The sequence below is a fragment of the Lissotriton vulgaris genome, chromosome 2_1 (assembly GCF_964263255.1).
Source record: "Lissotriton vulgaris chromosome 2_1, aLisVul1.2, whole genome shotgun sequence".
NCBI classification, from domain to species: domain Eukaryota; kingdom Metazoa; phylum Chordata; class Amphibia; order Caudata; family Salamandridae; genus Lissotriton; species Lissotriton vulgaris.
Window position 1 is genome coordinate 1,398,847,923 of NC_141687.1, and position 27,218 is coordinate 1,398,875,140.

The 27,218-nt window shown below is 48.2% G+C and overlaps 1 protein-coding gene across 2 annotated transcripts in view; it reads right to left on the bottom strand.

Annotated features, from left to right (window-relative positions):
- The window catches only part of LOC147732652 (uncharacterized), a 286,393-nt gene that overhangs the window by 201,341 nt on the left and 57,834 nt on the right, over positions 1–27,218 (bottom strand). For both annotated transcript variants that reach the window (XM_086957165.1, XM_086957164.1), the window contains exon 2: positions 20,461–20,587. In XM_086957165.1, coding sequence (XP_086813291.1) covers positions 20,461–20,587 — 127 coding nt within the window. The remainder of the gene's footprint in view (positions 1–20,460; positions 20,588–27,218) is intronic.

Genomic DNA, 27,218 nt, shown 5'->3' on the forward strand with positions numbered 1-27,218 from the left:
GATGATAAATACCTCAAAGGGGATCCCAGTACCTTGTCTGATTGCAGGGAGTGGAAATGCAGCCGCAACTTCTTCCTTTGTGAAATCAGATTCCAACAGCAAGGCATCGTCCTCCGAGAGGGACAGCACTTTTATGTCTTTAATATATGTTTGCGCCTCTTCCCTCGAAATGAGGTGTAAACTTGCTCAAAATGTCAACGGGGCGGTGACAACTACGCCCTCGGGGTGTGAAGCTGCGCTATCGTCTTCTGAGCCCTCTCCTGATCAAAAAACGCCAAGAGCTTGCCTGCCTTATCTCCCACTTCATAAATAGTGTGATGCGCACGCTGAATCCGCAATGTAACTTGCTCCCGCTGATACGCGGTGAGTTCACATTGTTTAAGGCGCACCAACCGTGCCCCTCCGCCTTGTGGAGGCAGTGTCGTATTGAGATTGCAGCGTGGCCAAATCGGTTTCCATCCCATCTAGGTCACCTCTAGCTGCCCTCCTATGTCCCGTAATGGATGCAATGGCTTGCCCCCTCAGCACAGTCTTATAGGCTTCCCACAGGACACCTGGCGAGAGGACGGAGTCTGCATTTTCTTGAAAATAGTTTCTCGTGGCTGTAATGAGTTCCTTCCAGGTTTTAGGAATCTGTAAATAACCAGGGAATATTGGAAAAATGCGTTTCCGCGCCTTAACGTAGGAGGTATATGTCATAGCAACTGGCAAATGATCAGAGATGCCTCGGGCGCCTATCGTTGTGTCAGTCAAGTGGGGAAGGCCATCAGCGGAGAGGAAAAAATAATCAATGCGAGAGAGACTACCATGGACTGCCGAGTGGAAAGTGTATCCACGGTCAACAGGATGTTTATACCTCCACCTGTCCGTCAGGCCAAGCGCGTCTAAAAATCCCATCAGACGAGAGTTCCCGGCTCTCTGATCTAGACGGATGGCGGTCCAGTTCTGCATTAAGAACCGCATTAAAGTCACCCCCCAAGAAGAGTTCCCCTGCCGGCAAGGTCAGTAGAAAAGCACTAAGGGCAGGAAGAGCTACAGAATGGAGGGCCGGCGGGATATATACCGACACAATGTTGAATCTCTTCCCCTCCCATTGACATGAGACAGCTGCAAACCGCCCCTGTGTGTCTCTCCACACACGCTGAATAACTAATGGGAACCGCTTATTAACCAAAATACCGACACCTCTGGAGCCCGCAGAAAACTCCGAATGTACCACCATTGTGTAGCCCCAACGATCCATAGCTTTGCTCGCTGAGCCTATCAAATGCGTTTCTTGGAGTAATGCTACAGCAGGTGCCTTCTGGCGGATATACTGGGATACCAACCCACGTTTAATTTTATCCCCCAACCCATGCACATTCCAGGTAAGCAGGGTCATAGGAGACACTGGGGCCAGCTGGGGAGTGCTAACGTCTGCAACAACACAAATCGCCTTTGTGTCCTCCATCGGTAGCAAGCCAGTGTCTTGAACCTATCTCTACAGTATGCACCTCATAAATCACAGTAATACAAAATAGCCCAGAACTTAAACATAACACAAAACCAAAAAGAAACCCTTCCCCCCTGTCTGTCACTGGTGACATTAGTTGCAGGATTTTGCAATACACAGGATTTTCACCTCCTCCCCCCCAGGAACTGTCGTTGCACACCTCCCCAACCCCCTCCCTGCTCCCCTGCATGTGGATGTAGAACTACCCAGGCCCCAACTCGGCAGAGTGCCTAAACCCCCCCAACCATGCTACAAACGCAGAGGGGAACTAAGCTCCTTTATTAAATTGCATCAGAAAATGACTTCTATACGGTACAGCCTGAACGATACATTAGAACCTTACAACACCTCATGACATGACTAAGCAGTCGGTCAATTAAACACAGTACACACCCCAAAGTGCATTAAAACCCAGCATAGTCACATAGGTCAGCTCTATTTTTTGTTTTGGCATCCACCCCCCACCACCCCCCGAATACTTGCGTGCATCCCCGGCCTCAGGGCCCTTAATAAGTCCGGATCAGTTCCTATTCCTGCTCGATCAGACCGCTGGATCCCGCCTCAGTCTCCGCTACAGTCCGGTCTGGACAGTCACTGTCCCGTTGCTCAGTTCCTTTCCGGCAGTTTCTGTTCCGGCCATCGACCTTCGTCCAGCCCTCTATCCATTCCCAGGCTGCATCCGGTGAATCAAAGAACCAAGGTTTACCGTCCCACTCCACTCGTAGTTTTGCCGGGAAGAGCATTGCATATTGAGTGAGGTAGTGTGGCTCACTGGTTAGAGGCGGCAGACCCGAGAGCAGAGGACGGCCCGGGACCAGGGTTCGATTCCCGGCGCGGCAGGTTTCTGGACCAGGGTCAGCGGACTCGATAATTCTCTCGCCTCGGTGCCCACTCTGATCAGCGATCACACTCGGCAACTCTGGCCATTAGCTTGCCTCATCTTCACTAACGGCCCCACCAGACCGCCGGGGATGCCTGGTCTCACCCTGGAGATACCCATTAAGGGACCATCTCTCAGGGAAGCCAGGAAGGGTTTCGCAGCGGTCGAAGCGCCTTGGGACCCTCCGGGTAAGTAGTGCGCTATATAAATGCCTATACATTTACATTTACACATTTACATTTTATGTCTCTGCTACTGATATATGGATAGATGTAGCCTGATTACTGTGTTAAGTTAGCATGAGCTTTTTGTGAGTTTAAACGCCATTTTTCCTTTCTGCTGCTTTTTGCACACGACACACATCTGCTGCTTTAGCTTTGAGCCTAGTAAAATGTTTTCGGTTCATACAAGAATAATATCTTGTTACACTGATATCAGCCTTGCTTGGCGAGCTGTGTCTGTACAGTGAGTGCTGAAACTTTCAAGGATATCTCAACACAGTAGTTGTTATGAGCACTGATCTTCGCACGTCCCTAGACATAACATACATGCAGCTGCAGCCAAGTTCTGGATTTAGGCGCGTTTTATATTGCTTTTGCACAAGAGCATACACACACTTGATGGTGCTTCGCATGCAGAGAGCTGGTTGCTGATGATGTGATCCCTTACCACTAGGATCTAGAGGTATGGGACCGCTCTGCTAAAACCCACAAGAGACCTTCTTAGATATAATATAATATACTAGCTAGGGAGGGTGAGAATTAGGTTTTGTTAAACCATATTCATTTTAGCATAATATTATGCTTGCACCGTTTGTGTTCTATGGACTAGTGACTATGCTGATTACTTTGTTTCTTATAATATGTTTGCTTGTATTAGCTAAGATACTGCGCTTAAGAGCACGGCATTAGTGAATAAACATTTCAGATATGCACGTGTCTTCTTTTACTCCTTGTTCTGGATTGAAATGATTGTATAATGAAAGAGTATTCATGTGTTCCATGTTACCTGAGGTGTACTAAGTTCATATTCTGGTTTGTCTAAGCATTGGGAGTTTGTGATGACCAATGAGACACTGATAGCTAGTATGGTAGGGAATTTTGGGTACTAAGGTGAGTTTTGGCACACCCTAATTCACTGAGGTTCCAAGCCTCTATACACAGTTCTATCTGAGCACGGAATCCCTGCGACACTACGCAGTTCTTGCTTGACTCCTTGAAAAAACTCCTACGTTGCGCCTGGACGCGGGCAGTAAAATCAGGAAAGAAGGAAACCTCCTAATTATCAATTTTGAGCGGGGGCCAGTTCGGGAAGCCTGCAGAATACTGTCCCTATCCCTGAAGTTGAAGACTCTGGCAATTAGTGGCCGAGGCAGGGCCCCAGGTCTGGTCCTCCCCCCGGGGACCCGATGGGCCCGTTCTATCGAGAAAAAAGTAGATAGCGCTTTGGGCTTCAGGTGTTTCGTGATCAGTTCCTCTACAAAAAGATCCGCAGCTGGCAATTCAGTTTTCTCCGGGACACCAAGAATTCTTATGTTATTGCGTCAGGCCCACCCTTCATAGTCATCTAGCTGCTGCGCCATGCGAAGTTGCCTGTTCTCCGTTTCGGACATTTGGCGTTGAAGCTCGGAGGTGTCGTCCCGCAGTGCGGTTGTCGCTATTTTGAGCTCCTTCACCTTTTCATTCATGTGCTTGAAGTCCGCTCGGAGTAAGGAAACCTCCACCGTCACCGAGTCCATGGATGTGCGCATTCCTCCTATAGCAGCCAGGACGTCACGGAGCGTCGGTTCTGGTTCTGACTGCGATGATGCCACTGGGCCCTCCTTATCCGCTCTCGGTGAGTCTCCCTTATCCCTGCCTTTGGTCCAAGCGAATTTGGAGAGTTGCTTCTGTGTCGTGTTCCTCGACCCCCTACCGCCCGTCGCCATTTTCGAAGGCGCCACAAGAGCACACCAGGAGAAGAAGAGGGGGGGGGGGGGGGGGGGAGTGTCAAAGCGAGAGTGGAACAGCAATGCCAGTGCCGTCCCCCCACCACTAAACAACGCCGTCTGCAGGTAATTCAAGGTCCAGTGTCGCTATTACTCAGCAGCGTTCGCCAGCCGATCCCCAGGACTGGGCAACCGTCACAAGGACGCATTGACGTCCACCATGAGACCTCCGGAAGGGGGTCCACCAATCACTGTGTCACTTCCAGCCAGATGAAAGAAGCCCCAACTGACAGCAGGGGGCGGGGGGCCTGCAAGGAAAAGGCCTCACTCTGAGAGCTTCCACAGCAAGAGGTAGCGGGGCCCGCCGAGTCTCTATCCGCACTTCTGGGGGGGGTCCAATCCAGCCCCAAAATACTTGATCCAAGCCCAGGGGGGTGAGTAAGTAGCATTCTGTGCGCCTCATCGGAACGTATCCCTCTCCGCCGCCCCTAACTCCAGGTGGGTCGCAAGGGTGGGGGTCAGGACCCCAGCCCCTCACCTGGACCAACAATCACTCACCTCCAATGCTCCAGAGGGAAGGAGCCCGGGCCTCCACACGGCGGGGCGGCATCGCCGGCTCCCGCCGCGAATTTAGTCACGAAGGAGGACTACTGGGGGAGGAGGGGGAAAGAGGCACCGCGGAATTAAGTCCTGGCCCACGCAACCAGATGGGGCCCAATCCTGCCGTCTTACAGCGCTTGGATCTGGCAGGCCGCTGAGTGTCTCTCGGGGGGGGGGGCGGTCCAAGACCACCTACACCTCCAGCCGTCCCACTCCTGCGGTCCCGTCCGTGTCCCCGCCGCAGATAGACCGCAAGCTGGGCCTCGATTGGGGCTCCGCCCCCAAGCTAGCAGACTAGTTAAAGCAGGCTCCGAAACAAGGAGATGATTCCCCCAGTCCTGCGGAGCGGCCGCGCCCGCCGCCACCGGCCACAGACAAGTCCAACTGAGGGGGGGCACGGGGGCCAAAGAAAGGGGGCCTCACGAAGTAGAAGTCACTGCGGGCAGCCGCCCCGGTCCGCCACCTTCGCACTCGCCAACCAGCCAAGATCGGACCAGAGATAACCTTCGCGGGGAAGGGCAACACGGCTTCGAAAGGTAGCCCGCCGCCACCACGGGTATAGCTGCGTGATGTTCAGGGTCAGCAGCAAGAATCAGGGCACATTAGGAGGCTGTAGCAGGATAGTTGTGCCATCAAGGCAACAGAGCTCACTCATGCTGCAGCCATTTCTCTCGGCTGCTAGCCACGCCCCCTATGGGTTTTTTTAACAACCAAAATAAAGTTTATAAACTGAACTATTCCGTTGTGGAAAGGGAGGCCCTCATTATTTACTGGGTTATCCGCAAGTTGCGCAAATTTCTTTAGGGAAGCAAGCTTGAAGTACTAACAGATCATAAACCGTTGAAAGAAGTTTTTGAGAAAAAAATAATTAATTTTGTTTCTCATCGGATAGGGAAGTGGGTTGTTGCTCCACAGGAGTTCAATTTTGTTGTCTCCTATTTGCCAGGTGCCTACAACATTCTTGCTGATTGTTTATCTAGATAGGGCAATGAACGTGAGGAATCAGTGGAGTGATTATTTTGGTGGTGAAGAATTTGAAGAAGAGATTGAGGTTTGTCTGATAAGCGACGGTATTGTTTCTGAAGGTGATTGGAGAGAGTCAATAGCGAAGGAGGAACATTTGCAAAAGGTGAGGACTATGATTTCGGATGTGTAGTGTGAGAAGATTGTGATCGGGAGTAGAAGGGTTTTTGGCAAGTCAAAAACGAGTTGACGGTCGTGTATTTTCTTCTTTGGAGCGCTAGCAGATTGATTCCCGCTCATGCTTTATAGGATAGGTTATTGAAGAGCGCCCATGCCAGTCACATGGGAATTGTCAAGACCAAGGAGAGGTTAAGAGAAGCATATTGGTGGCCTGCCATGAATGTCTGGATTTAAAGGGAGGTTAGGAATGGCTCTGAATGTGCTTGCAGCGACAAAGTTTTGAAGTGTAGAACATAACCCATGGTGTTGAGAGCACAGTCTGATGGGCCTTGGTTGGATGTTGCGATTGATATTTTGGGTCCAGTTAAAATGAAGTCCTGTGATCAGTACGTCCTTGTGTGCATGGATATGTACTCTCGCCAGAAGGTGGTGAGCTCTATTGAATCTTCTGTGGTGACTGAATTTTTAGATAGTCTTTTTGAAAGGGAAGGTTCTCCTCTTTCTTTGCTTACAGACAATGGTGTGCAATTTACCTCAACTGTGGTGGAAGAGTTCTTGTCCTCTAGGGGCATCAAATACAATAAATCAAACGACACAAAATTGATGGACTTAAGGCAGAACAAATCAAAACCTTCACCCCCAGTCAAGAGTTCTGGGTTAAATCCATCATTCTTTTGCTCACCATGCTACCCCAGTTTAGACCTGGCCATATGCAAATCAGCCTTGACCCTGTGCCTCATGGGAACAGTCCAGCCCGAACTGCCAAGCCAGGTCCTCCCTTAACCGGAAACCAGCATCCTAAGACCGGTTTCAGGGTTTCACCCCTCATCAGCCTGGATAGCTGGATTCCAGTGGCACAGTGAGCCCAGGACCCTCGTCTGGGCATACCTGGCGCACTTGGGCGGGAATGCAAAAGACGCAAAATTGATGGACAGAATGCAGAACAAATCAAAACATTCACCCCCAGTCAAGAGATCTGGGTTCAAACCATAATTCTTTTGCTCACCATGCCACCCCAGTTTAGACCTGGCCATATGCAAATCAGTCTTGACTCTGTGCCTCATGGGAACAGTCCAGCCCAAACTGCCAAGCCAGGTCCTCCCTGGACCGGAAACAAGCATCCTAGGACCGGTTTCGGGGTTTCACCCCTCATCAGCCAGTATAGCTTGATTCCAGTGGCACAGTGAGCCCAGGACCCATGTCTGGGCATACCTGGCGCACTTAGGTCGAGAAAGCTAAAGACATGCCCTAAGTTGGCAGGGTATGCCCAGATGTGGGTTCCTTGCTCACTTTGCCACTGGATTCAAGTTAGCCTGGCTGATGAGGGAGTGTTACCCCGAAACCGGTCTCATGTTGCTGGTTTCCGGTTCAGGGAAGACATGGCTTGGCCGTTTGGGCTGGACTGTTCCCATGAGGTACAGTGTCAAGACTGATTTGCATATAGCTGGGTCTGAACTGAGGTGACGAAGTCCGCTAAATAACGATGATGGATTCAATCCAGATCTGTGACTGGGGCGAGTGCCTGAAAAGTTTCAGCACTCAGTCTATCATCTCTGTGTTTGCTTTCAAATGCAAGAAAGCAGCTCTCCACCATCAAGAAAGAAATGGGGTTGTTGAGAGATTTGTGAAAGTGTTGAAGGAAATGTTGCAGCTACTTTAGCAACTGGAGATGACTGGGAGGTAGCCATGAGGAAGAAAGTGAGGGAGTACAGATTTACTCCACACTCTTCTACCGGCCGATCTCCTTTCCGATTATTCAAGAAGAGGGTGGCAAACACTGAAGTTTGTCCCTCTTGGGTCTTCTCTAAGAGATTATTGGTCAATGAGAATCGAAATTTGCCTAGCTTCGTAACGGCAAGTTTCAATTCTATTAAGGACACGGAGGCAAGGATTATGCTATTCTCTCTACGCTTTATTCATATTACAAAACTCCACAGCAGCTTATTAACACCATAATAGAACCTTTATCCCCATCAGGGAAAAAACTGTCCAAAGGTAAACAAAGTTCAAACAGGGCTGAATCAAACTACAAAGCCCATGAGTCCATCCATCATAGTCCTTCCTCAGTGTCAGTAAGCCATAGAAAGTCTCTCCTTCCTAGCTGTCCCTCCTCTTTCTTCGCGCGTACGCCACAGAATCACTGGTCTTGTTTGGAACCATCATGTCCTAAAACGAAAAATATAGTGTAAAGAAACTGATAAAGGCTGAGCATCAAGCACCACAATATAATTGCAACAGCACTCAAACGAATATCAGTGAAAGTTACCAGAAAAAGAAGGTTACTTACTGCCATACGGGCGGGTTCGCACAACCGTGCCGTGGGCGGGATAATCCTCGCCTCCGTGTCCTTAATAGAATTGAAACTTACAGTTACGAAGCTAGGCAAATTTCGATTCTATGTCCGGACCGGAGGCTCCGATCATGTTAGTTTAAAGCTTACTTACCACCAAATGTGCAATATCCACCACTGGTTTAAATAAAACCGCCTAAAGGTGGAGTCTGAAGACCAATCTGCGGCTCGCATCAAATCCTCCAAGCGAGCACCCAGCGAGAATGCCTTCGAAGCCATGGCCCCTCTGGCTGAATGTGCACCAAACTGTTTTGTGTCTATACCCGCTTCTTGCATGACCCAACGCACCCACCTAGCAATGGTGGGGTAAGATACTGCCTTGTGCGGCTTCCTTAAAGCAATAAGGAGTTGTCGTTCACCCGGGGGGGCGTAATTCAGAGGTCAGGTCCTGATAGGCCTTAAGGCACTGCACCACACAAAGTTTGGGCATGTCGGCAAAGGTCGGATATGAAATCGACCTGGAAGCAGATTTCGTACGCCGCCCAATCGGGAAAGTCACCCCATCCGGGGAGAACACTCATGCCGAAATGTTGAGTGCTCGCACATCCGAAACCCTGCGGCAAGAAACTAAACATAACGACATGGCAAGCTTAGCCGATAACTTTTAAAGAAAGATATTTGTTAGGCTGCCAAGATAGAAACAGATTGAGGACTACATTAACGTCCCACAAGACAGAGTAACGCGGCTCCGGGGGCAATGACAGGCGGATACCCCTCCAGAGTCGGAAAACAAGCGGGTGCTCCCCCACCAGGGTATTATCAATCGGGGTGTGCCCCGATGAGATAGCCAAACGCATAGCATTGATGGTCCGGTACGGTAGGCCGTCAGTTGCCAACTCAGCCAAACAGTTCAGAATGGGAACGACTCCTGTGACCATGGAATTCGAAATCCCGAAGACACCAACGTAGCCACCTCGTCCAGGCGGACCGATAACGTTACGAGGTACTGCTGGCCAAGGCCTTTGATAACAGAGTTTCAGCCGGTCCCGAAAGACCTGGGAGCGACCAACGTCCCCTGAAAGGCGCCAGGCCATGAGATGGAGAGAGCCCTGGGTGATCAGGTGATGATGCTCTCCGTCCGGATTCCGAAGAATGTGAGGAAACAGGGGGAGTAGGTTTGGAGAATCCCAAGAAAGTTCCAGAAGAACTAGAAACCAGACTTGATACCTCCAAAGCGGTGTCACCAGCACCACCTCTGCCCTCTGTCGGCGGGTCTGAGCCGCCATTCGCACGATCATGGAGAATAGAGGGAGAGCGTAACCCTTCTCCTGGCTCCAATCTTGCAGGAACGAGTCCGTTGCCTGCGCTAGAGGGTCTAGCCTCCAGCTGAAGAACCCCGGGAGCTGGTGGTCCAAGCGGGACGCGAAAAGGTCCACAGAGAAAGGGCCCCAGATGTCGGTTAACCACCGGAAGACCTGGGCATCCAGCTTCCACTGACTGAAGTCCCGCAAGTGCCGGGAATGCCAGTCTGCCACCTGGTTGAACTGGCCAGGCAAGTATTCCACTGTCACCAAAACATGGTGTGCCAAGCAGTAACCCCAGAACTCCTTTGCCAAATACGCTAGGGCCTGGGAGCGGGAGCCTCCTAGGTGATTGATATAACGCACCGCGTAGACGTTGTCCATCCTCAAAAGGACGCATGAGCGAACTCTGTCCCTGGTCCAACACTGGACTGCGAATGATCCTGCTAAAATCTCCAGACAATTGATATGGAGCTCTTGCTCGTCTAACGACTAAGCGCCTCCAGTAGAAAATGCGCAGCAGCGGGCTCCCCACCAAGACCTGCTGCCGTCAGACTATGACGACATCTGGAGCCGCCCCGAAAATGACCCTGCCATTCCAGGCGTCCATGTGGGCAAGCCACCAGGACATTTCCTCCTTGACCTCGACGGACAGAGGAACCAACTGGTCGGACGACAAACTCCTCCTGAGGTGGTGCGCCTTGAGGCACTGCAGCGCACGGTAGTGCAGGGGCCCCGGAAAGATTGCCTGGATGGATGACGACAGCAGCCCCACCACCCTGGCAATCTGACGGAGGGAGATGTGTGACTTTGAGATGGTCTGTGGTAACAAATGCCGAATCTTGGTCATCTTTCGAGAGGGGAGACTTAAAGACGTATGGACCGAGTCCACCACAAACCCCACGAACACTATGGTCTGTGTCGGGGTAAGAATTGACTTGTCACTGTTGATGAACCCTAAACCTTGCAGCAGGGCTACCGTCTGCTGCACATGGTCCGGCAGTTTCTGAGGACATCGGGCCATGAGAAGGATGTTGTCCAAATAGACAATCATCCTGACCCCTTGACTCCGAAGAAGTTCACCGCAGGGTGTAGGACCTTGGTGAAGCACCAAGGTGCCGAGGACAGTCCGAACGGAAGGGTGGAAAACTCGTAAAGCTGGCCTCGCCATTGGAACTGCAGAAAGCAGCAATGTGGGGGATGGATTGGGACGACCAAATAAGCATCTTTGAGATCTAATCTCGCCATCCAGTCGCCCGTAAGCAGTACATCCCGGAGGAGGTGAATCCCCTCCATTTTGAAATGTTGGTACACCTACCACCCTTTGAATTCTTTCAGATTGATGACCGGACGACGCCCCCACATCGGTCTTCTCCACCAGGAAGACATTGCTCAGAAAACCCTGGGGATGCAAAACCGTCTGGCAGATCGTCCCTTTGCGGAGAAGCTCGGAAACTTTGTCGTCGACCAAAAGGGCGTCTGCCTCCGAGAAGGAAATGGGGCGAGGAGAAGCCTCTTGACGGGGTAAATCGTAAAACTCGATGTGGAACCCTTGAACTGTCTGCAACACCCAAGCATCATTTGTGATGGCCTTCCAAGCCCCCAGAAAGGATGCAAGCCGACCCCCAGCAAGGATGCTTGCCGACCCCCAATGCGGACTAGAGAATGAGAAATCAGACTAACCACGGGTGCAGGTCCACCTGCGTTGTTCTTGTATCCTCTGCGGCCACGGAAACGTGGACCTCTGGTCGGGTAAAAGTTGGTATAATTGGCAGTGGAATTGTACTGACCCCGCCCGGAGCCTTGTCCCCTACCGGGATTGTGCTGTCCGCTGCTGCCAGTCATGCGGCCCCTACCACGACCGGCCCCATTGGAAAAACGGGATTGGAAGACCCTTTTTATGTTGGACGGGGCCTTGTCCAGGCTGGTGAAAGTGGCCACAAATTTGCCCAGTTCTTTCACAAAGGGGTCCCCTAAAAGACCCACTGTGCCACTGCTCCTGCCTCCGAGGACGCTAAGTCACCGAGTTTCGGGTCTAATTTGATAAGGAGGGAGCGCCTCAGCTCGGTTGACAGAGCGCAGTTGGCGTTCCCCAAAAAGATAATGGCCGGCTGGGCCCAATTTGAGAGGACCTCTGGAGATATGGTGGAACCAGACACCTTTGCCTCCTCCGCTATATCTAAGATCTTGGTCATGGGTCCCATCGCGTCAAGGAGCTTATCCTGACAGGAGCGCCAGGAACGGTCTATCTCTTTACGCGGGTCCTTCATATACTTGCCCAAGAAGGTGGCCATCTTGGAGTCAAGCTCCGGTGTGCACACCACCTTCCTGTCCAAGGTTGGGCGAGGACATTCCACCCATAAGCAACCCCTCGCCTCCTTCCCCAGGGGCTTGCGGAGGCGGCCCGCCACAAACTTGGCCACCTTGTCTTCAGGTGCCCAGGCCGCTGACCGCGGATGAATAATCTCATCCGGGTCAAGCTTGCCCGAGGCATCCTGGGGCAACGCGGCACCAGAACTGGCCGGTCACCAAGACCGCGAAGACCCAGCATCATCGTCGGAATCCGCCGGGGAACCCCCATCAAGAGATGGAAAGTCTGGACCAACAGATTCCGCGGGAGGTGGAACCGGCGCAGGCGCAGGAGGAGGAGGAGCGGAAGCCTTCGCGAGAAAAGCGCTTGAGGCGGTCGAGAATGTCCAAATCCACCCCCTGGGACCCCCCCGGGGCCTCCTCCACGCGGCCTCCTCTCTTAGGTACTGAGGGACCCTCCCGATGGGGCAAGGTAGGTACCCGGCCAGGGGGGTCCAAGTGAGCATAAGCTAACTTGGCACACTCTACTATGATGCGGTTTGACAGACGTTCCTCCATGGGCATTACCACATCATTCACACACTTAAAAATAGATTTGCCCACTGCCTCGAAGAACTGATCGTCCAGAGGTAAGTACTGGACCTGTTCCTCTTCATAAAACTCCTCGTTACTCATCCTGTCACAAACACCAGCACCCAGTACTAGGAACTTAGCCAGGAAGCCTAACTCTCCAGGCAAAGCAGACAGAGTAAATACCAGCCTTCACTAAGAAACCTAGTCTTCTAGGCAAGAACTCTCCCTCTCCTAACAGGAGGTTTGACCACTGGGCAAGAGAGAGGAGGTTCCCTCCTCAGCTATGGGCAGTCTAACAGGCAGCAAAGCATTTAGGGCGAGGTAAACCTCGGTACATATGAGGGTGCTCAGGCCCCAAGCGGGCCCCAAGCGGGCACGTGTCCTCAGGAAACCCTGACCGGACTGAATCCGCCACCCGACGCGCTAAAGGCTGCAGCCTCAGAATTGAGCACTTGCCCGCAGGCGTTCATGCGGCAGCGCCGCTTGATACAGACCCCTGCCGGTGCGTGGATAAGTAATGCAGGGACTACAGACACCCCCCGGGGGGCGTTCAGGTGTGGCGGTAGGGGACCAGGGCTCTCCGGTCCGCTGGTCTCGCCGTGCGCCTCCTCTGAGGAGACGCTCCGCGTGACCAACGAGACGCGGTAGCTCCCCCTGGCAGCCGCAATAGGAGACTGCACACAAAACGGGACAGCCGCGAAAGGAGCAAACGCGCTCGCGCGGCAGGGACCCTGTAAGAGGATCAAAACACCAGTCACAAGCTCCACGAAAGGCGAGGCAGGGTCCCGCTAGCGAAAATACGGGCCCCGCTGCCAACAGTCATAAACAAGAACACAACACTCCCAATAACCCCTGAGGAGAAAAGGAGACTTAACTGGCGCTGCGGAGCAGCGAAGAAAGAGGAGGGACAGCTAGGAAGGAGAGACTTTCTATGGCTTACTGACACTGAGGAAGGACTATGATGGATGGACTCATGGGCTTTGTAGTTTGGTTCAGCCCTGTTTGAACTTTGTTTACCTTTGGACAGCTTTTTCCTTGAGGGAGATAAAGGTTCTATTATGGTGTTAATAAGCTGCTGTGAAGTTTTGTATTATGAATAAAGCGAAGAGAGAATAGCATAATCGGAGCCTCCGGTCTCGACATAGAATTCGGATTGCGTGGAAGGTTGTCGAGAAATGCAGAGAGTGGTTAAGGAGAAAAGGAAGAGATGGTATGATGAGAGAAGAGCGATCAAGCATACAGTTGTTTCAGTGGCAAGATCTCCTCGCTAAGGCAAAACTGGTTCAAAATTCAGTGTACCTTTTAAAGTGAAAAAGTATTTAAAAACACCATCAAGACTAGTGACCATAAGGTATGGAATTTAAACAGAGTGGGTAAATGTCAACCTACAGATGTGTCTGCAGGTTCTGATGTTGTTTCAAAAGCAAGGTCGTCAGACCTCGCAGGGTGATTCAACACCCTACTAGACTAAGATTTGTCTAGACATTTTGTACTTCATTTTCCGTCTTTTAGGTTTATTTTTTTGTTCCTTAAATTTTCTTAAGTTCTTCTTGTTCTCGTTAGTTGCTATTGAGGGGGAGGTGATGTAGTGTCCTCGTTCTGCTTCAGAACGTATGACTGTTCCTAGGCTACAGGAACTGGAATGTGGAATGGGAGTTAACTGTAGAATGTATGCAGCTGGTCAGTTGACAGTTGCAGGGCTTGCATGCTGGAATGGGGTCGTTACTGCTGAACTCAAGAAATCTACATTGAGTCAACTCTAGGCTGCTGTTGCCTTTCTCTTCAATCACCGTCCCAATGTTACACACCTCAATGCTAATTTACTTCAATCGGCAAAACAGGAAAACTCTTATTCAAGTAAAATGGCCTTCAGGAGTGCCTTCCTGTGTCTTGAATATAGAATGTTGACACTATAGTTGTTCGTTAGAACTCGGTGATAAATGAACCATAGCACACTGGGGAGTCAAAAAACAAGACTGATTGCTGCAGCCATTGGAAGTACGTGTTTCAATCGGCAGGTCAGTCTTTTTATTACGTTGTTAAGGAAGATATATTCCGGATTTTTTTTTAAGAATGTCTTGATTTTACCTTTCTGGAGCCCTGACCAAAATGTATATGACAAAATGAAACGCTCCATTTGTATTCATTTACTGCAGTCTTTTCCGCAAGAACGTTTTTCAAGTATTCAGCTCCTATTCCACAAACACAGCTGCCAGGTTGTCGCATCGGCAGCCGCAGGAAACACACGAGAGACGGTATGGTCGGTCAGTGTTCTTCTTTATTTGTTTGTTTACCTGTACCTCTCTCTTGTCAGTTCGTTCTTTGGCGTGTCTTCTTTTTCTGTTTTCACTTCCTTGAAATGGGAACTATTTCTTGTGCTCTGGCGGTGGCCGGCCCGTTCACTTTCACCACCTTCAGCGGATCCTTTGCTAACGCGCTGTCCGACTTCCTCACTTGCCGCTGTTTCACAAACACCATGTCCCCTTCCTCTATCTTGTGGTCCGTTGCATGTCTTCTTTGATCGGCGTACTCTTTCATTTTCTCTTTCTGTCCCTCGTCTCTGATGGCGATGTCTTTCCGTTCCGCTTTTCCTTCTTTTATCTGCGGCAGTCTTGTTCTGCTTACTCGCCCTAGTACCAGTTCAGCGGGACACTTCCCTGTGGAACTGTGTGGTGTGTTCCGATAGTCCCTCAGTGTCTGGCACAGGGCTTGTACAATCGAGATTTCGGTCAGCTTTGCTCTTTGCACCGCCTTTTTGATGGTCCCCATGAACCGCTCACCATCCCGTTAGCTTGCGGCCATAGTGGCGTTATTCGTCTGTGATGTATGCCCAGGTACGCCATGAACCTCTTGATTTCTTAGATTGAAAATGGTGGGCCATTGTCTGTTTTCAATGTTTGCGGCGAACCCCATGCTGCAAAGATGTCAACCAGCACTGGTAGCGTAGCGTTCGCCAATGTTGACGATACTGGCTTTACTAGGGGGAACCTTGAGTACTCGTCAATCACGACCAGAAAATAGCTTCCTGTTTCTAGCGGCCCGTAGAAGTCTGCTGCCAGCTCTGTCCACACGGCCTGTGGTAGCGGGGACATTTGCAGGGGTTCCGGTTTTGGCGGTGAGCCTGCTATTTGGCATATGTGGCACTTTGTCACCATCTCTTCGACCATTCAGTCAAGTCCCGGGAACCACACTTTTCCCCGCAGCATCTTTTTGGTTGCTACCATGCCCCGGTGTGACTCGTGTGCCAAGTCCACTGTTCTTTTTCTCAGCGTTTGTGGTATCACTATTCTCTTGCCTCTCATTATTGTTCCGTTTTCACATTCTGACAATTCCTCATTGATTCTTTTGAATGCCAGGAGTTCTTCTTTGTCTATTCCTCTTCCTACGTACATGTTGCTGTTCACATGTCTCCATCGTTGCGCCCTGTTGATCCTTATTGCTTCTTGCATGGTTTCATCTTGTTTCTTGTTTCAGTTCATTCGCTGTTATTGTCGCAGGTGTACTCAGTCGTACTGCAAAATTCAGGTACTCTTCTGCCATTGTGGTCGCTTGTGAGTCCTGTGGTAGGGGGTGCCTTGATACGTAGTCGGCTGGGTTTTGTTCTTTTCCCGGCTTGTGGATAATTTTAAAATTGTAATCCATGAGCCTTATTCCCCACCTCTCTATCCTTGGCGGTATCTTTGCATTCGGGTTGCCATAGATTGTTATCAATGCCTGATGGTCCGTTACTATCGTGAATGGCTTCCCGTATATGAACATGTGATAGTGTTCACAGGCCCATACCACTGCCAGGCTCTCTTTCTCTGGTTGTGAATATCCTTTCTCAACTTCTGTCTGGCTCTTGCTCCCATATGCAACGATGTGTCTTGGGGAGTCTCTCCCGGGCTGATGTTGTGCTAGAATTGCTCCCAACCCGACGGGGCTGGCATCCACTGTCAGCTCGGTACATAGTCTCGGGTCAAAGTAGGCCAAATGATCCACTGCTGTCACTGCCCTCCTTATCTCCTCAAACCCTTTGTCACACTCGCTGGTCCACTTAAAATTTTGTCCTTGTTTCGTCAGCTCGCTCAGTGGCGCGCTGACGGTGGCGAAGTCCTTAATGTAGCGCGCGCAGTAGCTTGCTAGCCCGAGAAACAATCTCACTTCTGCCACGTCTGTGGGCTTCTTTGCTTTTTCTAGTGTCTCTACCTTGCTGTGGTCTGGCCGCATTCCATTTTTGGAAAAAATGTGACCGAAAAACACTAGCTCACTCCTCCCCAGTTCGCATTTTTCTTCATTGAGCGTTAGGCCTGCTTCTTCCAGATGTGAGCATACCTCTCTTAGGGCCATGTCGTGTTCTTCGTCTGACTTGCCGAACACCAAGATATCATCACTGTAGTTTAGGCTGTTCTTGACCGGCCTGATGATTTGACGAATTGTCTATTGAAAAATTTCTGCAGCCGATGAGATTCCGAAGCTCAAACTTTTGTACCTAAATAGTCCGAGGTGGATGGAGAATGTCGTGATATACCGCGACTGGGGGTCTAGTTCAAGTTTGTGGTATCCCTTGCATAGATCCAGTTTTGAGAATCGTCTGGTGCCTGTGAGACAGCTAATCATGTCGTCTAGATGTGGGCCTGGATGTCGCTCACGTTCGATTGCCTTGTTTGGGATCCTCATGTCCACACATATTCTTATCTTCGATTTGTCTTTCTTCGGGACGGCCACGATCGGTGATACCCACGGTGTCGGTCCATCCGCTGGTTCTATGGTGTCCTGTTTTAGTAGTGCTTCCAGCTCTTCCTCTACTTGTGGCTGTAGGTGTATGGGCACCCTTCTGTGATGTTGCGCGACTGGTCTTATTGTTTTATCAATGTGCAAGGTTATCTGCCGTCCTTTTAGCTTCCCCAGCCCTTTTGTCAATTTTTGGATATTCCTTTAGAATGTTCTTCTTTTCTGACATCGATACGTCATTTCCATTAGCCCCATTACTTGTGCCGTGACGTTGCTCAGCAAACATGGCGCTGGGATATCTCCTTTGAGTACATGCATCTGGTCCGTCAGTCGTTTGTCTTTGTATCTTAGTTCTTCTTTAAATTTCCCTAAGTTGATCACTGGTCGTTTTGCACCCATCTTCTCGTATTCGGAGACGCACATGATATTGCACGTTGCGCCACTGTCCAAAACGAATGTGGCATCGTGTGACGCCACTTTTATTGTTACTGATTCTTTTTTCTTTATTTTCTTCTCGTCTACCAGGCATATTGTTTCATCGCGCTCTTCTTCGTCTGAGTCTGTGTTGACCTCTGTCATGAGGTATAGCCGTTCCGTTTTCTCTTCTTCGCAATCTTCCCCTGATTCTGCAGACGAATTCCTCACTCCTGTCTCGACATGCCTGATGTGTCTGCGCGTCTGCATTCTTCCTCTGCTCGTTCTTCCACGATCATTCCTGAATTGCGCCCCTTGACATACGCTTGCATAATGATCTCTTCCATTGCACTTTTGGCACGTCTGGCCAAACGCTGGGCATGGGCCTCGGTGTGGGAACTCTAGTCCGCCCGCACCTGTAGCACGTTCCTTCTTGCTGCTTCCTCCCGGCCTGGCCGCCTCTGTCCTGGCCGCCTCTGTCTTGTCTCCAGTTCCCTGTTTTGTTGTTGCTTGCCATCCGATGAATTTGTTCTCCACCTCTTCCTTTGCCACGTTCCATTTCTTTTGCGTGTGCTGTTGCTCGCGCTTCTGCCCTCGCTAGGGCTAGGATGTTCTCTAGTGCTATCGGCTCCTTCAATATTCTTGTTCGGAAGTCGATGTCCCGACATCCTGTGATGATTAGTAGTCTTATGGCCTGCTCGCTATCAAACTTATCGAACTCACAGTGAGTTACTAGTTTCCTCAACCTCGTTGCGAAGTCGTCTAGCGATTCTTCAGCCTGTTGGGAGGCAATCGTGAAGCTATATCTCTCGAAATCGACATTTCTTTGTGGATCAAACTTATCCGTCAGGCATTTTATTAACTTGTCATATGTGTTGACATCCGCAGTTGGCAGTGTCACCAGCAGGTCCTCGACCTCATCGCCCACTAGATTCAGGAACAGTCCTCGTTTCTTGGCTTCTGTGACGTCTGGTGCGTCGACGTAGTTTTCAAAACGCCCGAGCCATTTCTCCCACCTTATCCCTGTTTGCGGTTCAGATAAGTTAAATGGGAGTGGTCTTCTGTATTGTGCCCTTGGTTTCGGGTGTGCCATTTGTGCTCTTTCTCTCCTCTTGTTTCCTGTTCTCTTTTGTCACTTTTGTCCTCTGTATGTCCTTGTTGCACTTCTCTTTCTTTTCTTTTCTGCCCCTGGCCTTTTACTCTTTTCTTCTTCACTGGTCTTTTCTCTTTGCTATTTGTTCACGTGCTTTTTCTTCTTTCTTTTGCCTATGCCTTAATTTCCTTGCCAGTCCTTTTTACACTTTCAGGTGTTTTTCTTTTGTTATTTGCCCTGCTGCACCTTTTTTTCCCCTCCTTTTGCCTTTGCCAGTGCTTTTTTAGCTGCTTTCCTGTTCTCTCAGGGGCTTCTTTTGTCCTTTTCGCTCTGTGCCTGGCCTTAAAATGGCCGCCGCGCTCGTTCTGGGCTCTTATTGGCTCCCGGCGCCTGGCCCCAATATGGCCGCCGAGACTCTCGCGAGAGCTCGCGCTGGCTTTCTGTTCTCTTCTCTGTTCGCGCTCTTTTGCTAGGCGCTTACCGGGGCAGATGATTCTTCCTCTGTGGCGATCAGGGTGGGCTCCCACGTCGCTGCAGACACTCCTGCAATGCTTCGATCCTCCTCCTGACCCCGATGCGATCCAGGGTGGGCTCCTGGCCTCGCGTTACCACTCCTGCATGCCGGGTCCTCGATCCCACCTTCGTCGCCCGTTGTCGCATCGGCAGCCGCAGGAAAAACACGAGAGACGGTATGGTCGGTCAGTGTTCTTCTTTATTTGTTTGTATACCTGTACATGTATCTCGCGCTGTGCGTGGGCTGCGCTCGTCGTACCCTGACCTCACACCCTGGTCCTGCGTGGTACTGCCCCCTGATCCCTTCCCCTGACCGGATCTGGTGTTCGGTGTCCTTGTCCCCCTGACCCTGAGCCCCAGGGTCCTAGTTCCGTCCTGTGGGCACGACACAGGTGTGCCTCATATTTGTCCTGTGTATAGATGGTCAGCACTCTGGATGTTCATAAGACCTTCGGGTGAAGCTGCTGTAGAGCCCTGAAGAATCTACTGGCTGTTCTTTCACTTGAAAGTACTTGTTTTACTAAGCATGCCAGAACCTTTTTTTTTTATACTGCTAAGGAATCTCAATCTCAGACTGACAGAATGTCTCTTATCATTTAGGAAACAATTAAAGACACTACTCTTCCCTAAACCAGAATAATCAGTAATCAATGCGGTTACCGTACCCCTCAGCACCAAACCTCAGCGCCGTGATATCCTACCTAGGATGATTGTTAGCGCTTTATAAATAAATTAAATACAAATACAATACAATACGAATATATGTGTGGATATATAGAAAAGGTGTATACATTTCAGCCCATGGAGCACTCACTATAATTTGGAGGAGAAAAATGTTTAGTTTCAAACATGCCATTCTATTTGCTGCATTTTGTTATCAAACTAGGCATTCTCTACCATGCATTTATAATGAACAAAAGTGGCATAAATCCAATAAGTGTGTTTTTTGAAACTGTCCACCTAAATAGTCCAACGAAAAAAACACCATCTAACAAACAGTTTTGGGAGATTCACATCACGTTTTGGGGGTCTGATTTATAAAGACAATATTGTCAAAGAGGGATGGCTTTGCTTCAGGCCTTCTGACTCCACCCTGGCTAAATAATACCCTGGTCATGCCCTCCACCTTTGATAAAAAAATAATGAAAAAACAAAGCACCACTGTGTCAGAGAATCTATGCCCCAGCGTAAAAAACAAACAGTACTTTTACCCAGCGAAAGGAAAGCTTGTTGAATTTCCTTCATCACATTCTTGTAAAGCTCCTTCTGCCATTCATGTAAAAGTTTCCACTCTTCCGCAGAGAAATAGGCAGCAACGTCAAGGAAAGTAACTGGTACCTGAAAAAGAAAATTTGATATCACATTTTATATCACTGTATAGTAGTAAGACTGGGGATGTGAACTAAGAATTGTACCTCCAACTAATCAGTCACTGTTATCTAACAAGAGCCCATATTTTAGGTTACAACCCTTACTTTCGGAAAGCATGTCAGATTCTTTGATGGTCATGTATTATGAGCTTTACAACTATTAGAAGAGAAAGTTTGAAATGTCAAGGTTGCCACTTCAGCATCTCAGTTCTCTCTACACAAATACTCCTTTTATTGGCAATGATGCATAGATAAGCCCCAGATTGAGATATAATGAATCAATTTTCAATATTGAATAGTTGAACAGTGTCCATGCAGGCTAGCGCTTCATTACATTATCGACAAATTATTTTCTTATATTATGCCATGGTTTTTTCCTGTAGCGAGAACCAAGGATGCAATTAATATAATGATGCAGTAATTTACCTGGTTTCCAGTAGAATTTCAAAGGTTTGAGAGTAGTAGAGTATCTGGTCAATTTCTAGGGGTAGGAGGGAGGGGTGAAGGCTGAGAATTTTCTCCACTAAATTTTGTGGGCAGGTATGTTATGTGGAAAGAAGCTGTGGTGAAAGTATTTCTGAATCTTTTTCCAGATAAGTCTGAAAATACTGCCCTCAATACTACGAACATCTACAATGTTCTCGTCTTGTGGTGGTGGAGTGAGGTTTTACACGAGGGTGTTAGGACTGAAATCTGCTACTGAACTTTTCCTGGGGCAGAAGGTGGTAACAAACACTCACTGCGTACTGTTTATATTTGCAGTTTGAAATATGTACAGATAAGGACTAAAAAAAACGACTTGTAATGTTTTTTTCTTTTCTAACGGCCAGGACATTAAAACACTGGTGGTGCCGGTAGAAAACCAGCCAGGCAGCAATTCTAGCTTCAACACTAATTCAGATCTTTGTCAAGATTCCTTTTGCAGTGAGAGAGAATCAGAAAGAATATCACAGGGACAGTCTTAGTTCTATCAACGCAGACCTCTTTAAAAAGGACTGTACATACCCCCTAAATCAGGCCACCAGCAAGCAAATATATTTGGGGGGTTTCTGGGTTCACATCCCATATCCTACAAACTTGGAGAAGGCACAAACAAGATAGTAATTAACAAAATCTCAGGGATTGCTGTTGAAAGGAGCTTTAAACCTGGGCATTTAAGTAACTTATAGGAAATAACATGGTTGAGACATGGGAAATGCTACATTATTTAGCACACAGGGTACAAATGTTAAACTGCCGTTAGTGAACACTGCTATTGAATAAGTCTTACTATTTCATAACCAAAATATTTTTTTTAAATGTTGGTCCCTTAGTTGGAAAACACATCCAGTCAACTTGTCACAGACTCATATGTTTTTCTAACATCACAGAGAAAAAAATAATTCTACCCATGTGTGCGAAATTGAAACATGAAATAAACTTAGGGCCAGGCATACACTGCCATTTTACAATCACAAACCACGTGATCTGTAAAATCATAGTCTGGGTCCATAAAATTGTTTTTTCTATTTACTAACCCCATTCTGCAACTCTGAGAAGCCTTTCCATTCTTCAAAATAGGTTTTATGATCCACAATCACAATTAGGAGGTGAATGAAAGGTGTGTCCCTCCTATTTGTGAATCACAATGGTATGTGTTAATGGTTTGTTACTGCAACGGTCATAAACCATTGATCAGTTACAGACACCTCTAATAAGGTGACCAATAACTTTGGGAAGGTGCCCCTTTGCTACACCTTCTCCATTGTGAATCACATCGAGTAACCTCAAGGGGAGCAGGCAGTATTATTCCGGGAGACTACCTCCTGATCTCTGGCTGTATAACTAATTGGGGAACTTTTTGATCTAAAGCAGCGCAAGTTTCTTTAAGAAACGTAAGCTCCTTTGTAAAAATATAAGCTTTTCATTTGGGAATGCAAACACAGGTGTGTTTTATCTGCTGTTCGTTGCAGGCCACCATCTTTTATATGTGACCACTTTTTGAGACCCAACCTATTAGGACAGTGGGGCCAAGTGCTGTGTGTTGTGTCCACCATGTGCAAAAATAACAAATTTACCTAAAAGGTTATTTTTTTTTTTTAAATAGCTACATAGTTACTACCAATTGTCTGTAGACTTTAAAGGCTGCAAATCGGCGTCCCAAAAAAGAAAAGTCATCCCTTTGTATAGAGAAGAATGTGGTGGACACGAAAGAGGCCTCCACTTGTCATCAAAATATTTGCTTGGAGCGGTTCATTTAATTTTTGAAGACAACACAAATCAGTCAAACTTGTTCATTGTGAAATATATGCATTGGAATAAAAACATTATGCTGTGTAGAATTGTTTGAGAGTGGATGTAAGAAATTGTATTATTGGTTAGGGGGGGGTGGAAAACCCACTCAGGCAACAATCACAATCCTCATCAGGATGAACCACATAAAGTCACTTAATTAATCTGTACTTAACCCTCTGGTAGCTTGGCAAAATTCAACTAAACTTAACTTTGTGTGCTGCATAAATACTTTACACATTGCCTTTAGTAGTAATAAAGTGAAAACGTAACACAAGAAAGTTCCCAATGCAATTTAGAAAATAGAGTACATTTTAATAAATACATTTATACCAGAACAATTTGAAAGTTTTTAGTGAAAAATAGTGCCTGAAATCACAAAGCGCCACTCACAGTTATCTGGTCGTGCTAGACCGGGGAGAGTCACCAGTTCAGACTAAGCGTAATGGAGCGCAGGTCGGATACAGGGACCAAGTTAGTCCTGCTGAAAAGTTACCTTCTAAGTCCGGCATAAACAGTTCTGTTTACGGTGGAGGGGTGTTGCAAGGAGTAGGCAGAGCATTGTAGCATGGAGTTGCTAAAGCATGAAGAGCAGCAGACAGTCATTGTAGTGCCCTCGGACTGGAGGAAGACATGGGCTGTTGTTGCTGTAAAACGGAGGTAGGGTCTCTTGTTGCCTGTTGCCACTGTTGGCCGATGTCGACGCGAACAGCAGCTCTCACCGGAGATTTGCATTGGGGATCGTCGCGGGTGGCAGACTCCCATCGCGAACGAGTCTGTTAGAGGTCACAAGGAGCCCAAAGTTCTGAATTCTCATCTTTTCCTTAAGAATGTGTCCAAGACCTGGGGGCACCTCTTGGGGATCAGGGACTCACTCAAGCAAAGGCCAGCAGGTCCTAGGGAGATCCAGGTGCAGCTGGTCAGATAGGCAGTTGAATGGTGACCTTGGAAGCTTGTTGTGTCGCTGCAGTTCACACAGGTTGTCAGTCAACTGACCCTGTTCGAGTCGCTCTGATTAGCCCGGTTTGAAGGCAAACAGGTCCAGTCTTACTTCTCACTCAGCAAGAAAGTCCTCTGGATGTCTTTCCTCTGTAACTTACACAACCCCAGGAGTGTTCGGATGAGTGTCTCTGTACATCCAATTTTATACCTGGTGCGAGCCTCTGTATGGGGGGACTGCCTGTTCTATACCCACATCAGGTTCGGGACAGTTCTTCCCGTTCTCCTGTCAAGGCTCCAAACTGCCTGGGGCGGCAAACACCAGGGCAGAACTGGTGCCAGGTTCCTTTGTGGGTGCAGGAGCAAAGCCTTTTGAAGTTTAAGTAGAACTGGGTACAGCCCCTCCCCAGTCATCCTGCCAGGATGGCCCATCCTTTCTGCACCCAAGTCCCCTTTATGTTACTGTCAATGAATATAAAACAGTAACCATCTCTCATGAAATCAAAATAAGGGATACCTGTAAGATCCCTAAACAATTAAATGGGCTATATCTCAACGCCCGGTAGCTGCCCAAGCATGCATTAGAACTGTGGAGTCTTTTAGATCTTGAAAAATCTGACATTTGTTTTATTACAGAAACTTGGCTCCATGACCAGGCATCTCCTGATGTAGTTACAGCACTCCCACCGCAATATTATCTAACCAGATTAGCTAGAGCAGTCTGGGGATACCAGTGGCCTCTAAAGAAAAAATTGAGATTATTATGCTCGACTCCTGGAGTATGGGAACAGCAGAAATACTCATTTTTAAAATCACAACTCAATCATGTGAAACGTGGAGAAAGGCTCTGGTATATCGACCCCCAGGTAAAAAAAAACAACTTTGTAAATGATCTATTGGAACTAAATGCACCACACATATTAGCTGCACAGAATTTTATCCTTATAGGAGATTTTAATTATCATGCAGAGTTATCATCAGACCCTGATACGAACCAATTAATAACAACGCTAGAATCACTGGGACTGGCCCAGAAGGTAGAAGGCTCTACTTATCATCCTGGCCATACATTGGACCAGTTATTTACTAACTCAGCCAAACTCACAGTTGAGCAACCACTCCCCTTACTTTGGTCTGACCATAATCTGCAATAATTCTGCATTCCCATTGATATCCTCAGCAATCACCATAACAATGAGTATAGCTCGATAAGGCCCTGGCGCAAAGTGACCCCAGAAGCCCTTTCAGCCCATTTTAACTTTGAATCGGTGTCACACTTAGGAAACGTAGATCAGGTAGCTATGGCTATTGAAGATGCCATCATACTGTCTTTGAATACAGTGGCCCTCCTGTCAAGGGTTAAAGTCAAAGAGAGAGCATCACCATGGTTTACGCCAGAATTAAAACTTGAGAAACTCTTCAGTAGGACGGCTGAACGCCAATGGAGGAAAACTGAAAGTACTGAAGACCGAACAAGATATAAACAGATCCACCGTATCTATCAAAATAAGATTAAACAGGCCAAAAAGCTGTATTTAACTAACGGGATTAATAATGCCACCAATTCCAATAAAGAGATCTACAAAATTCTTAAGGAGTTTACTACCCCCACCCACGCCGAAGAGCAGGATCTCCCCCCCCACACAAGAATGGGTTGACACAGTGTCTTCCTTCTTTGATGAAAAGGTCAAAGTCATACAGCTCTTTCCCTCAAGATAACTTTAACAACACTGATCCCCACCCATTCGGAAATAACAATCCTATTCTACCATTGCTAACAGCTTTCAAAGCGGTGACTTGTGAAAAAGTATCAGTGGCTGTATCAAAGATCAAATATGGCTCCCCAGCAGATCCTCTTCCACCCCACTTTTTTATTAAAATATCACCCCTGTTAACAGCTAGTCTTGAAGAGATCTTTAACATGTCACTAGACCAAGCAATGGTCCCCAGCTCATGTCTAGCCCATCTTGAAAAATCCAATCTCAGATCCCATGGTACCAGGGAACTATCACCCTATCTCACTACTGCCCTACTTCAGGAAGGTGCTTAAATCCCAGGTAAACAAACAACTTACCACCCACCCGGAAAATCATGGATTCCTTGATCCATCGCAATCTGGTTTCCGGTCGGCACATAGCACCGAAACGGCAGTAGTAGAGATTGATGATAATATCAGGCTGGTCCTGGACAAAAGAGAATCAGCTATGTTGGTCCTTTTGGACCGGTTGGCTGCTTTCAACGCCATCTCCCACAGCATTTTAGCGGCTCTGGGAGGTGGGAGTCAGAGAGAAAGCCTTGGACTGGTTCAAAGACTTTCTTAAGAACCGTTCAACCACTGTACATAAAAACACCCTGGCCTCACGGAGTAGGTCAGTAAGCATAGGAGTTCCTCAGGGGTCCATCTTAAGCCCTATGCTTTTAAGCCTCTATGTAACACCTTTGGCCAGGGTAATCAGGTCCTATGGCTTTGAGAGCGTGTCTTACGCCGATGATACTCAGCTGTTGATCACGTTTGGTCCCAACCCTGCAGATACAATGACCTGGTTTAAAAACTGTATGATCCACATTAATAACTGATCCTCTTGTTTTGGCAAAGCTGAAGAATGTTGGTCCAACAATTGGTGGCCACAGGAATTGGGCCTTTGCCCATCCCCAAAGCAATCCGTGCGTAAACTTGGAATAACCATCAATAATAAACTATCCATGAAAACCCATGTCAATCTTGTATTAGGCACCTGCTATGGCATCCTGCGGAAATTATGTAAAATCTTTAAATGGATACCTATCGAAGGCAGGAAACCTCTGGTGCAGGGTCTTATTGTAAGCCTTTCGGATTATGGGAATGCTTTGCTGGCTTCCCTAAACGAAGATCATTTTTCCAAACTGCAGATTCTGCAGAACACAGCTGCCAGACTTACTCTGAATCTGCCATCTAGATCTCCTTTAGCGCCTAGCCTGAGGTCCCTCCATTGGCTCCGGTAAGAAAGAGAGGCCATTTTAAAATCCTATGCCTCACTCATAATATCATATATGGAACTGGACCCTGCTATCTATGGAAAAACCTTAACTGGTACCAGCCAGGAAGACTGTTAAAATAGAGTTCAAAATCTCTCCTTACCCCACTTTGAATCCGCACGGTACGAAGTGGGGGACATTCTTTTTCCTTTCTTGCCCACCATCTCTGGAATAAGCTTCCTTCCCATTTCCATTCCATCGAGGAACACAAACATTTTCAGAAAGAATTAAAGATGTGGCTATTTGATCAGAAATAATGTTGAACAGACATGACCTTCAGCCTACGGGTAGTCCTGCAAGTGCCATGAGACCTTTGAGTGATTTGTGCGCTCAACAAGCTTCTTTGACTCTGTCTGGAAGCAATACACACACCC